This window comes from Eriocheir sinensis, chromosome 13, assembly GCF_024679095.1.
Source record: "Eriocheir sinensis breed Jianghai 21 chromosome 13, ASM2467909v1, whole genome shotgun sequence".
Lineage (NCBI taxonomy): Eukaryota > Metazoa > Arthropoda > Malacostraca > Decapoda > Varunidae > Eriocheir > Eriocheir sinensis.
In genome coordinates this window covers 3,424,845-3,437,344 of record NC_066521.1, presented here as the reverse complement: position 1 = coordinate 3,437,344, position 12,500 = coordinate 3,424,845, and the positions used below count along the sequence as shown (strand labels likewise).

The window sequence follows — 12,500 nt, the reverse complement described above, 5'->3', positions numbered from 1 at the left end:
TGATGGCCATTTGATTATTGGTAGGTTGAAGTCTCCTAGAAGAAGCACATTTCTTGGAGTTGTTATATCCTCCTTGAGTTTCTCTCTCATCTTTTCAATCATGTGAGAGTCTTTGCTTATCAGACTTTGGTGGTCGATAGAGAACTGCCACTATCATCTACCTCTTCTTTATTTCAACCACTAGCACCTCATTCATGCCATCAGAGAGAGAGAAAATTACCTCAGCACTAGATGCAATGTCATCTCTCACATATAGTACCACCATGACTCCTATTTCTTCTGTCTGTGCGATACAGGGTATAATTCTCAATTTTTACTTCTTCATCCCTTACATCTGGTGTTAGGTGGGACTCATTGAAGGACATAAATGTGTAGTCACTTTCAGAGGCCAACTCTGTGGTTTTTCATTGGATATAGACCCTGTATGTTGCACAGTAAGAAATTTTCTAGCAATTCACTGGTCCAGTCGCTGGTACTCATGCATACCAGTGGGTTTGTGGGTTCCATATGAGAGATGGATACCAAGATACTTGTGTGTGTGAACTGATTCTAAATCTGAATTGTGGAGAGTGTAGGTGTGATGGATGGGGTTGTGCACTCTGGTTAATCTTAATAGTTTGTATTTGTCTGGTCGGAAGTGCATCTGCCAGGTGCGCTCCTACTGCTCAAGGGCGTCCAAGTTGTTGTGTAGTAGTCTGTAGTCGTCAGTAGTCTTTACTGCTCTAAACAGTAAACTATTGTCGGCAAATAGTCTAGTGGAAGAGTTAGGTGTTGACAGTGGAAGATCGTTAATGTACAGGAGGAAAAGAAGGGGGCCTAGAACGGTGCCTTGTGGGACACCTGAAGAAACAGGGACAGTGTCAGATGAAGATCTGTCAAGAACACGTTGAGTCCTGTTAGTAAGAAATGCAGTGATCCAGTGAAGAATAGGTCCTGAAATACCGTAGTACAGGGGGGTCGTCTAATATGCGAGAATATGGGTGGTTCAAAGCCTCGCATATTGCAAATTCGCATATTAGGAACCTTAAAAAGCATGTAAATAATGGTATATGGGCGGTCAGCCACATTTTTTTAACTTAGTTTCCAATGTAATAAACTGCTTTTTCGAGTTCTTTGGAGGCGCCATAATAACAACAACAGCAACAACAATAGCCCACAGGCTAGCTTGCACACAGCACAGACACAGCTTGTGAGAGCAATGGCTGCTTTAGACGTACTGATGAAGAGAACACGTGGAGCCGTCTCACAGAGTAGAGTTGCCAGATTGCGCCATTGTTTATTTCCCTTCCTTCGGGAAATGAGTAACAGCAAGTTCATTATTTGGTAGGAAATGGATGTTAGCGAAGTCGGGAACATGAAATGAATGAAAAAAAAACTGCTTTAGACGTACTGATGAAGAGAACACGTGGAGCCGTCTCACAGAGTAGAGTTGCCAGATTGCGCCATTGTTTATTTCCCTTCCTTCGGGAAGTGAGTAACAGCAAGTTCATTATTTGGTAGGAAATGGATGTTAGCAAAGTCGGGAACATGAAATGAATGAAAAAAAAACTTTTCTCTTACTACCGAGTCAAGTCACCGCTCCCACATGCTCCACCCCCCAAGGGGGGGAGGGAGGGAGGAAGGAGGTCGCATATGAGGTGGTTCGCATATCCCAAGTTCGCATATCAGGCGACCCCCCTGTATTTCAATTTTAATGTCAGTCTTTTGTGTGGGACTTTGTCGGAGGCTTTGGCAAAATCTAAAACAATAGTGTCAACTTGTTTAATGTCACGTCGGTCAAGTAGCCTTGTAATGTCTTGATATGTAGTAATGAGTTGCGATTCACATGAGCGTTTAGGTCGAAAGCCGTGTTGTGAGTCAGTAAGGACGTTGTTTGCGTCACGGTGATTAATTATGTGTTTGTGTATTATGTGTTCGAAAATTTTACATGGAATCGATGTTAGTGAGATGGGGTGATAATTGGCTGGGTCAGTCCGGTCACCTGTCTTGAATAAAGGATTAATATTTGCCAAAAGCCAGTCAGAGGGTAATGAGGTGGATGATGGGGACTGGGTGAATATGGCCTGCAGGATGGGGGCAAAGGATTTAAGGATGAAGGCAGGAATGTTGTCAGGGCCAGTAGATTTAGTTGTGTCAAGTCCTTCCAGTAATTTCTGTATTCCGTTAGTCGTGATGTCAAGGGGGCTATGGGGGGGAAGGGGCTGTGTGGCATGTTTGGTGTCAGGTTGTGTTCTTGTGTGTATACCGATTGGAACTGTGTGTTGAATATTTGTGCTTTGTGTTGTGGGCTGGTTACTAATGTGTTAGTGTTGTCTTTAAGTGATGTAATCATGTTAGTGTCATGTTTGCGTGTCTTAAAGAATTTGAAAATTTTTCTTTTGTTATTTCTTACGTTGTCTGCGAGGTAAGTTGCTATGTGTTTGAGTTCCGCTACTTTTATGTTTTTGGCAAATGTCTGTTGGTGGTTTTTGTAGGCGGTCCAATTATCTGTTGTGTTGTATGTCTGCGTGCGTCTGTAGAGTCTTTGTTTCTTGTAATGTTGTCTGCATAGATCCCTGGAAAACCAGGGGAGTGTGTACCTACTAGAAAGTGTTTTTTGTGGTATGTGTCTGTTCATTGAGGTGTGTAACTAAAGGAGTACAACAGTATGTGAGACCTTGGAAAGGTTATTATTTTCATGGGGTCAATATTGGATGCGTGTTGTGAATCTCCATATATAACTTAGTTTAGTTAAAATTGTTAGCTTTTTTACAGTAAGCATGAGTGATAGGCTTTGCGCTGCACCAGTGTTGTCACTGGGGGCAGAGTTGGCCTGCGGTGAGCCACGGGCTTACAGCGCTCACGGATGCACGGGTTCCCCATGCATTGCATGGCAGTTTTCACAGTTGTTTCGATTTCAACACTCCTATGGTTTTCCAGCAGGTTTGAAAGTAAGTTTAAAATATTTATGACAACAGCTAGGTATTTTTCGACGAATATATTTGAAATTTCATGATAGCGTTTTTTTCGCTCACCGTGGCCTCGATACCCTAAATTGCCACTTGGTGAAGTTTGTTTTTGGAAAATTAAATCCCCTCCCCCCTGGAAGTCATTTTTAAATGTCCCGCGCTGCTGCGTCACAGCATGACTCGCGCGCAAACACATGCGGTATCATTCAGTGCTTGTATTTACGTAAAACTTGCATTAGAATAATTTTTTTCTTCTTAAATTTCATGTGTCATCCCTCTCCCGCGTCACTCTCAGCAGGGGAGCATGAGTCACTCACGACACAGCACCAGTGCCTCTCCAGTCATCAACGAAGGAAGGTGGCGCCTTCTGACACCCTCACCTGCGATTGAGTAATACTTTCTTAGAAAGGGGGACCAGATGCCTTATCATTCTGAGGTAAGTCAACAAGGTATATACAGTCATATGTGAGAATTTCATACCAATCAGATAAATACAAATGGCAAGACAGGGAGAAATGTAAAAAAAATCTTTAGGAGCCGATATCTCGAAAAGTATCTTTTTAACCTTCAAATAATTTCACAAAATCGGTAAAACGTCTGAATGACTTTTGTTAGGTATCATTTTAAACTACAACTATTGTTAGGTATCATTTTAAACTACAACTAAAGGGCGATTTTTTGTTGGAAATGGATTTTCAAAAATGTCAAAAGAAAACGGGACACAGAGTGTAGAAAATAATAAGTGACAAAAATTTATAATTTTTTTCTTGGAAGACAAAACAAAAAATAAAAAATTCACTTCCAACAAAATGTAGATAGGTAAACAAAGTTTCTATGGTATTTTTTTCAAAGCGATTGACTGAAAAATAAAGCCTGTGAAACAAAAATATGAAAAACACCCTTTGTTTGAGTTTCTTCTAAACTTCACCCGATTTTGATGAAATTCGCAGAATATCATTTCTTTACATCAACAAACAACATACTACAATTTCAAAGCTATTGGACATACCATATGCGCAGGAGGAGACCCATAGGCGCGCCCCTTAAGGAGCGCGACTAAGGGGGTCCTCTTGTGCATATGGTATGTCCAATAGCTTTGAAATTTTAGTAGGTATGTTGTTTGTAGGCGTAAAGGTATGATATTCTGTGAATTTCATTAAATTTGGGTGAAGTTTAGGAGAGACTCAAACAATTTTTTTTTCACAGACTTTGTTTTTCAGTTAATCGCTTTGAAAAAAAAATACCTTAGAAACTTTGTTTACCTATCTACATTTCACATTGATAAAATTTTGGATTTTTTGTTTTGTCTGAAAAAAAATTTCACTTATTATTTTCTCCACTCTGTCCCATTTTCTTTTGACATATTATGAAATTTTATCAGTAATAAAAACTGTCCTTTAGTTGTAGTTTTGAATGATACCTAACAAAAGTCAGTTAGACTTTTTACCGATTTTGATAATTTTTTTTTAAAAAGTGTAAAAAACTTCTTTCCGAGATATTGGCTCCTAAAGATTTCTTTCCTTTGCATCCATGTCTTGCCAATTGTATTTATCAAGTTGGCATGAAATTTTCACATATGATTGTATATACCTTGTTGACTTACTGGAGAATGATAAGGCATCTGTTGCCCCTTTATAAAAAAGTTTTAATCAATCAAAGGTGAGGGTGTCAGAAGGTCAAGGTGTTCCTGCACGACCGTACTAGGCAATTCCGTCTCTCTAACAGTGTTCGTAGCTAAGAAAGCGACACGGTGATGAAAGTTTTGCTTTTAATCAGACTCGGTGTTCACAAATCTGTGAATAATCTGTTGATGGAGCTGCAGTAGTGTCTCATGAGGCAATGTAGCTGATTCTGCAGTTGGTGGTGGTGGAGTAAGTTGTGACGAGGCCAGTGGTCATGGAAAAGGGCGTGATTAGTACTACGCGTTGTAGCAAGTCGCGAAACACATGAGGGTGATGAGTGGTGGCCCGGAGTGTAGCGAGTGCCCGTAGTGCCATCACGCTCCCTCGCTTCTACGCTGCTTTTTTGCTTGTTTTCTGAGTCTTGGCCGCTCCATAACCCCTCTTGATGTTGATGACTCTCTGGTTGCCTTATGCTTGTACGTCACTTGTAAGGACGTTTTTTTGGCTGGAGTGGAGAGAAAAATGCGACGTACTTTCCCTGCCTGTGTCTCACGAGGCACTGCCGCTTGCGCGTTCCCTTCTTCAGTCATCGGGCCCGCGGGGTGCGCGGAGTAAGAGGATCACAGATGAGAAAATTTATGAAGAAAAAAATATTCTCTCGCAAGTTTTACGTATATACAAGCATTGAATGATAGAGGTAACTCTCGATTTACATGAGTTTGGTTTACGCGTTTTTGAAATAACGCGGGGTCCAAAATCCAAATAAATGTTTAATTTACACGTTTTTTCACTTATACGCGATATTTTATGGAGTGGCCACCAGATGTCTCACGCATCTGGACTCACACGGCGCCGCGGCCACACAGCTGAGCTCAATTCTTCCCGCGCACCACTTGAACAACAATACAGTACCCACGATGCCACGCTACTCAACAGTAGGAGTGGGCAGGTACCGGTACTAATGGTACCAGCTATATGGTACGGTACCGGCACCAGACTGCTCGGTACCGGTACCAATACTAGCCAGTCGCTCATGGTGTCCCTCATTTCTTACTCACACGAGTGAGGCTGAGACTGAGTGGATATCTCGGTGATATGGATATTCTCTCTCTCTCTCTCTCTCTCTCTCTCCACTGAATGAAGCAAATATTTATTTTTCGATAGAAACCTACCTCTTGTTTGATTTACATTGTTTTTGATTTACATGACCTCTTCAAGGACACAATACTCGCATAAATCGAGAGTTACCTGTACCGCATATGTTGACGCATATGTCCGGCTATGACGCAACAGCGCGGGACATTTAAAAATGGCCTCCAGGGAGGAGGAGTTTTAATTTTACGAAAACAAACCTCACAACCTGGCAATTTAGCCTTTCCCGGGCATGATGAGCGAAAAACATGTATTCCTCCAATTTTAAATATATTCGTCGAAAAATACCCCGTAGTCGCGCCCCTTAAGTAGAAAATGAGATATTGGCATGTGAATAATACTGAATTATGGTTATTATTCATTTGCACAACAGTGGTGCCTCAAATCACTCAAACTGACTTAAAAAGTATTAAATGGAAGGGAAATAACACTGAAAATAGGAAATGATCATAAAGGAAAGATTTACCCAAACCTAAGTAAACTGATAGTATTCCGGAAGTATGCCGGGGGGCATGTTGCCTTGCCCACCCTACGATGCCAAGTCCAGGGGTCCCTCTGAGCAAGTCTCCTCACAGGCCCCCTTCCTATCCTGAGTACCTCCTGGCAGGATCTACCAACTTGCTCAAGCCACGATCTCTATGGGCTTCCCTTGGTGTCTTCCACTCAGGATTGTCTCTTACAGAGATAGTCTGATGAGCAGGGTCCATTTCTGGATAGCGTGCCGCGTACCAGTATAGCCGGAGTTGGTGTTGATGGACTATGTGGGCCTATGCCTAAGAAGGGTGACCGTTCCTATCCCCCAAACTACTGTTCTATAGCTTTACTTTCCTGTCTTTCTAAAGCTTTCGAATCAGTCCTTAACTGGAAGATTCATAAGCATATATCCACTTCTGACCTTCTTTCTGATTGCCAATATGGTTTCTGCAAGTGGCGTTCTTCTGGTGATATTCTTTCTTTCCTATCTGACTCTTGGTCATCCTGTCTTAGCTGTGTCGGTGAAACTTTCACTGTTGCCCTATACATTTCGAAAGGATTCTGGTCTGGCACAAATCTTTGCTTTCTAAACTTTCTTACGGATTCTATTCCTCTCTCTGTACCTATCTTTCCAGTTTCCTTTCTGGCCACTCAGATCTTTGCTGTGGTAGGTGGTTACTGTTCTTCCCTTCAATCTATCAACAGTGGTGTCCTGCAGGGCTCTGTCCTATCACCCACTCTTTCTGTTATTCATCAATGATCTTCTTTCCAAAACATACTATTCTTTCCACTCGTACACTGATGACTCTAGCCTACTCTGCATTATTCAACTTCTTTCAACAGAAGACCCTGTCAACAGGATTTACAGCAGAACACTTAACCTCAGACCTTGCTATCATTTCTGACTGGGGTAACAGGAACCTCGTGTCATCTAACGCCTCAAAAACTCAATTTCTCCACCTATCAACTTGACACAATCTTCCAGACACCTATCCACTTTTCTTCGACAACATTCGGCTGTCACCTTCTTCTACACTAAACATCCTCGGTCTATCCTTAATTTAAAATCTTAACTGGAAATTTCACATCTCTCTTACTAAATAGCTTCCTCGAGATTAGGCGTTCTGTATTGCCTCCGTCAGTCTTTCTCTCCCTTGCGGTTGCTGTCTTTATACAAGGGCCTTGTCCACCCTTGTATTTTTTTTTCTTTTTAACGTGAGCGCCTATAGCGCCGGTAGGCTTTCTTGATGGGCCTGGATGGTAGTCGGCCCCAGCCTGTCATGGCGCAGGCAAGTGTTTATAGTGGCGCCATCTTCTCTTGTATGGAGTATGTATCTCACGGTGGGGGGCTCCACACACTCAGCACTCTTGGACAGAGTGGAGTCTTAGGCTCTTCATTTCATCAACTCCTCTCCTTTCACTGACACTCTTCTGCCTCTTAAAATCTGCCGCAGTGTTGTATATCTTTCTATCTTCTACCAATACTTTCATGCTGACTGCTCTTCTGAACTTGCTAACTGCATGCCTCCACCCCTTCTGCAGCTCCACTGCACTCGACTTTCTACTCTTGCTCACCCCTATACTGTCCAAATCCCTCATGCAAGAGTTAACCAGCACCTTCATACTTTTATCGATTCTGATGATAATCTCTGGAACAGCCTTCCTTTGTCTGTATTTCCTCTTGCCTATGATGTGACCTTTCAGTAGAGGAGTGTCAAGACACCTCTTCTCCAGAAATAGACCTCTCTTTTGGCATCTTATTCTGTTTCTGTTGTTGGAGCAGTGCCTAGTGGGCTTTTTGTTGAATTTTTGTTTTGTGCCCTTGAGCCCTTGTAAAAAAAAAAAAAAAAAAAAAAAAAAGTTGAATCAGTCTCATGGAGTAGTCATTGGTTTGACCAAAAGTAATTCCACTGATATTCCATGATTCTGCATTGATGCTTATTACCAAAGGCATCAGTCTGCCTCTCCTAGTCTCTATTTAGTGTCCATGTCTCACAGCTATAGAGTAAGACAGGGAGCACAAGGGACTTGAAGATCTGGATCGTTGTTCTTCTTCATAGGTATTAACAACACCAAATCTTCTGAGCATGTCCATAACACCATAAGCCAAGTCAATCCACAATAAGACGTCCTGGCGATAACCACTATTCTGAACTACGTTACCAAGGTTTGAAATTTTCTGAGATCTCAATGTCACATGCATGAACAGGCTGTACCATTTTATCTAGCAAGCCTCCAGACACCTGTACCTTGGTCTCAGCCCCGTAGACCTGAAGTCCCAAGGGCTTCGCCTCCTCATGCAGTGCCTCGAGAGCCGACACTAAAACCTCCAGCAACTCAGCAAGGATTACTGTGTCATCGGCAAAAACAAAGTCAGTGACCCTGGTACTGCCAATGGATGCTCCACAATGACTCTGGTCCACAACTCTGCCCAGTACCCAGTCCATACAAGTGTTGAAAAGTGATGGGGCAAGGACACAGCCCTGCCTCACTCCCGCATTCGCGGGAAAGAAGCTGGACAAGCTCCCCCCACACTTCACCGCACTCTCTGTCCCAGAATACATGCCAGTCAGCAAACCAATAGTCCTTGCAGGAATCCCTTGGAGTCACAGGAGTTCGCACAGTGCCTTGTGATACACAGATTCAAATGCCTTTTGAGATCGATATAGGCTGCGAGCATCCCCTGTCAAAACTGATGCTGGCGCTCCACCAGTACACAAAGCGGTAGAATACAGTCAGTTGTCAACTTACCAGGTGTAAACCCAGACTGTTCAGGTCTCTGCAGCTTCAGCAGCTGGCTGCGAATTCGCATCAGCAATAGGTGGGCAAGCATCTTGCCTGGCACACTGAGCAGTATAATACCTCGGTAGTTGTTACAGTCCTGACGGCACCCTTTCCTTTTCCAGATAGGGATGACCAGTCCCCTCTTCTAGTCAAGAGGAATGGTACCAGGTTACCATATGACAGTCAAGACCACATGCAACCCGAGGGTCATGGCCTCACCTCCAGCTTTGAACAGCTCTGTGCTGATGTTACAGATACCAGGTGCCTTTCCACTCCTCAACTTTGCCTCAGCCTCTCTGACCTCGTCAAGAGAGGGTGGGCTTTCTTCAATGGGTGGATCAGCATCTGCCACCTGCAATCCAGCAACTGGAAGCTGCCCACTCAGATTGTCTGCTGTGTACAAATGCTCAAAGTTTTCAGCCCAATGAGCCCTCTGCCCATTCATCATCATCTGTTTGGATAGCGCTCACCTGAGAGGGAGACTTGGAGCGGAGCTTCTTCAAGGCTTGGTAAGCAGGTCGGGGGTCATACGCATTTAAATGGCCCTTGACTTCCTCAGCGAGACCCCTGACATACCTCTCCTTGTCTCTCCTCAGGAGAGTTCTAGCCCTACGTGACAAAGCCTTATATTGGTCCTGATTCCCAGCAAGTCTGGCAGTGCGACTCTCCTCAATATTCTCCAGCTTCTCCGCTGAGGCAAATCCACTCCTAGATCTCGGGTGCTCTCAAATGCACTCCTTGGCAGCTTGAAGAGTTTCACGTTTGAAGGTATCCCACAGTTCTACAGGGCCCTCCAGGGTGCTGAGCACTTCGAACTGATTTTAGACTGTTACTGCATACTCCTGAGCACATGCCAGGGCCTTCAGGCTCTCGAGATGGAACACAGAAGTGTTGCATCTTGAGATTCTTCTTGACCTGACATGAAGCTTGAGTGTTGCAATGATAAGCCTATGGTCAGTTGCAAAGAACTCAGCACTCCGGTAAACCCTGCAGTTCTGAAGGATCCTCCAACGAGTACTTACAAGGATGATGTCAATCTCCTTAGCTCCCCCGCTGGCATCGCTATACCAAGTCCAGCGGTGCAGCTCTGGTTTCTGGTAACAAGAACCTGCAATTCTAAACCTCCAGGATCTTGCAAAATTCAAGAGGAGAGAGCTGTTGATGTTCCTGGTGCCAGAACCATGGGGACCAACACATAGCTCGTAGCCAGTTCCAAAGGTAACTGAGGGAGAAGAGTGGGTAGGCTGGCCCAGCTCACACATGCTTCTCCTCTCCTGCCTTATCCCAGCTCGGCTGGTGTGGGGTCAGTGGCAGCAGCTGCATCCTCCCAAGTGTTAAGTTAAGGTCAGGAGGCTGTGTCTGTGTAATGGCATGGTGTGTTTTGAATATTTTGAGGTCCTCTCCTGGTAATCCAAAAAATTGATGATCTGGAGGGTCTGTGACCCCCGGCATTCTGTATTACGGGACTTTTACTGTATTATACTAATATTATTGACCTGTTCATAAGTGCAAGCATTCATAAAGGTCATATGTTATAACTCGAGGACTAAGTACCTGTACTTGATGACCTGCATAGAAATTTCCTTTATGTTGGGGTAGTAAACTTTTGATGAAGTGGCTTGGGTAAATCAGGGTGTCTTTCATAATGTTGTACGAGGCCGGGAGACAAGTAATTATATGGATTTCTTTACAGATGTGCAAAATGGAAGCTCTGCGACAGATATTCTTGGAATGTCAGCACTCAATCACCTCACAGCCTCGCCTCATGAAGAGGATGATCAATCTCTATTTAAAGGTATGATTTTGTAAGTCATTGATATACTTTATGCAAAAGGTGTTTGGGTTGTAAAGCAAACCCTCTAGTATCTCAAACTAAGCAATCTTTCCACAAACACTAGATTCATGGAACCTTCAACCTACTTGGAATTATATTAGTTTTGGAAAAAAAAAAAATTCTTTACGATATAAATGAATGTTTCCAGGCAAGAAAACATTGCGTCATGCTTAGGTTGAGCCAAGCTGAACTGAACTTCCTCATCTAATGGGGCTGAGGTACTTATGTACCAATGGTAGGATATTAGTTTAGTGCCATGCTTCTAATGGAACAATAGATTCATATTCTTAATTAACCTTTTCCACCTTGGGATGTATAATGACATTTCCAGACCCACGGCTCAATCTGGATCCATATATAAGCCTTACTAATAATAACTTTTATTATTTATTTATTTATTTATTTATTTATTTTTTTGACAGCAAAGGAAGCAGCTCAAAGGCAAAAAAAAAAAAATGAAAACCCCCCCCACATATCACTGCTTTTATTGAAGAGCATATACATGAGTGGCCATAGGAGGTCAGTTTCAGCAGGAGAGGTGTCTTGATACTCTCCTCTTGAAAGAGTTCAAGTCATAGGTAGGAGAAAGTACAGACGAAGGGATACTTACCAGCAGAAGGAATAAAAGAATGAAAATGCTGGTTAACTCTTGCATAAGGGATTTGGACAGTATAAGGGTGAACGAGAGTAGAAAGTCGTTTGTAGCAGGGCCACGGGAGGGGGGTGAGACATGCAGTTAGCAAGTTCAGAAGAGCAGTCAGCATGAAAATATTGATAGAAGATAGAAAGAGGTGCAACATGGCAGCAGAATTTAAGAGAATTTAAGACTGTCAGTAAGAGGAGAGCTGAAGAGAGGAAGAACCTCAGACTCCACTCTGTCCAAGAGATATATGCGTGTGGAGACCCCCCACACGTGAGATGCATACTCCATACAAGCAAGGGCAGACAGGGCACCTGAATATGGATAGCATCTAGGCAAACATGGGCACTAAGCCGTTAATCCGTTAATCGTTAATTAACGAAGTTAACATTTTAGTTAACGATTTAACTTTTAAGTCAACTTTGGAAATCATTATCAGACCAATTAACTTCCGTTAACTCAAGTCCGCTAACCCCAAAAATTCATAAAAACCGGTAAACATTTAAAAGTTTCTATTATTTTGAGATTTTAAATACAGATGTAGAGTCTTAGCATATTTAATAATGTATGCGTCATTCTTTCAACCCTGATATAATGCCACTTATTATTATAAATAACTTTTCAATCAAACTTTGAATTGTGAGTTCAAAATGATATTTTATGTATTCGATATTTAAGCAATTATTTTCTATTAATTGATCATAAAAAGTTTCTTTAATAAACAAAAAAGATATTGCACCATAGCATGCAACACAGCGCTATATATAAAAGGTATTGTACCATAGCTCGCAACGCAGCGCTATACAGTACCCTCTCGAGTTTCGCGCTTGCTTCATTCCGAAGGTATGGCGCTAAACTCGAGGATCGAGAAACTCGAGGTATTGAAATCCACGTAAAAGCGCTTATTGGTTCCGACCCGTGGAAAATAATGACTGTGTCCGATTTTACTCCCTTAATTGTTATCACAATTTTTTTGACTTTACTCCCTAGTTATCTCAAAATACGTACCTTGTTAATAGGCAGAAAATGGGAAGTAAGAACAGATC

At 42.6% G+C, this 12,500-nt stretch overlaps 1 protein-coding gene across 3 annotated transcripts in view; it reads left to right on the top strand.

Moving 5' to 3' along the window:
• The window catches only part of LOC126997882 (condensin complex subunit 3-like), a 155,972-nt gene that overhangs the window by 11,617 nt on the left and 131,855 nt on the right, over positions 1–12,500 (top strand). For 2 of the 3 annotated variants that reach the window (XM_050859099.1, XM_050859097.1), the window contains exon 2: positions 10,674–10,775. In XM_050859099.1, coding sequence (XP_050715056.1) covers positions 10,674–10,775 — 102 coding nt within the window. Of the gene's footprint in view, positions 1–9,470; positions 9,490–10,673; positions 10,776–12,500 lie in introns of those variants that run through there. The other variant, XM_050859098.1, reaches the window with a different exon arrangement.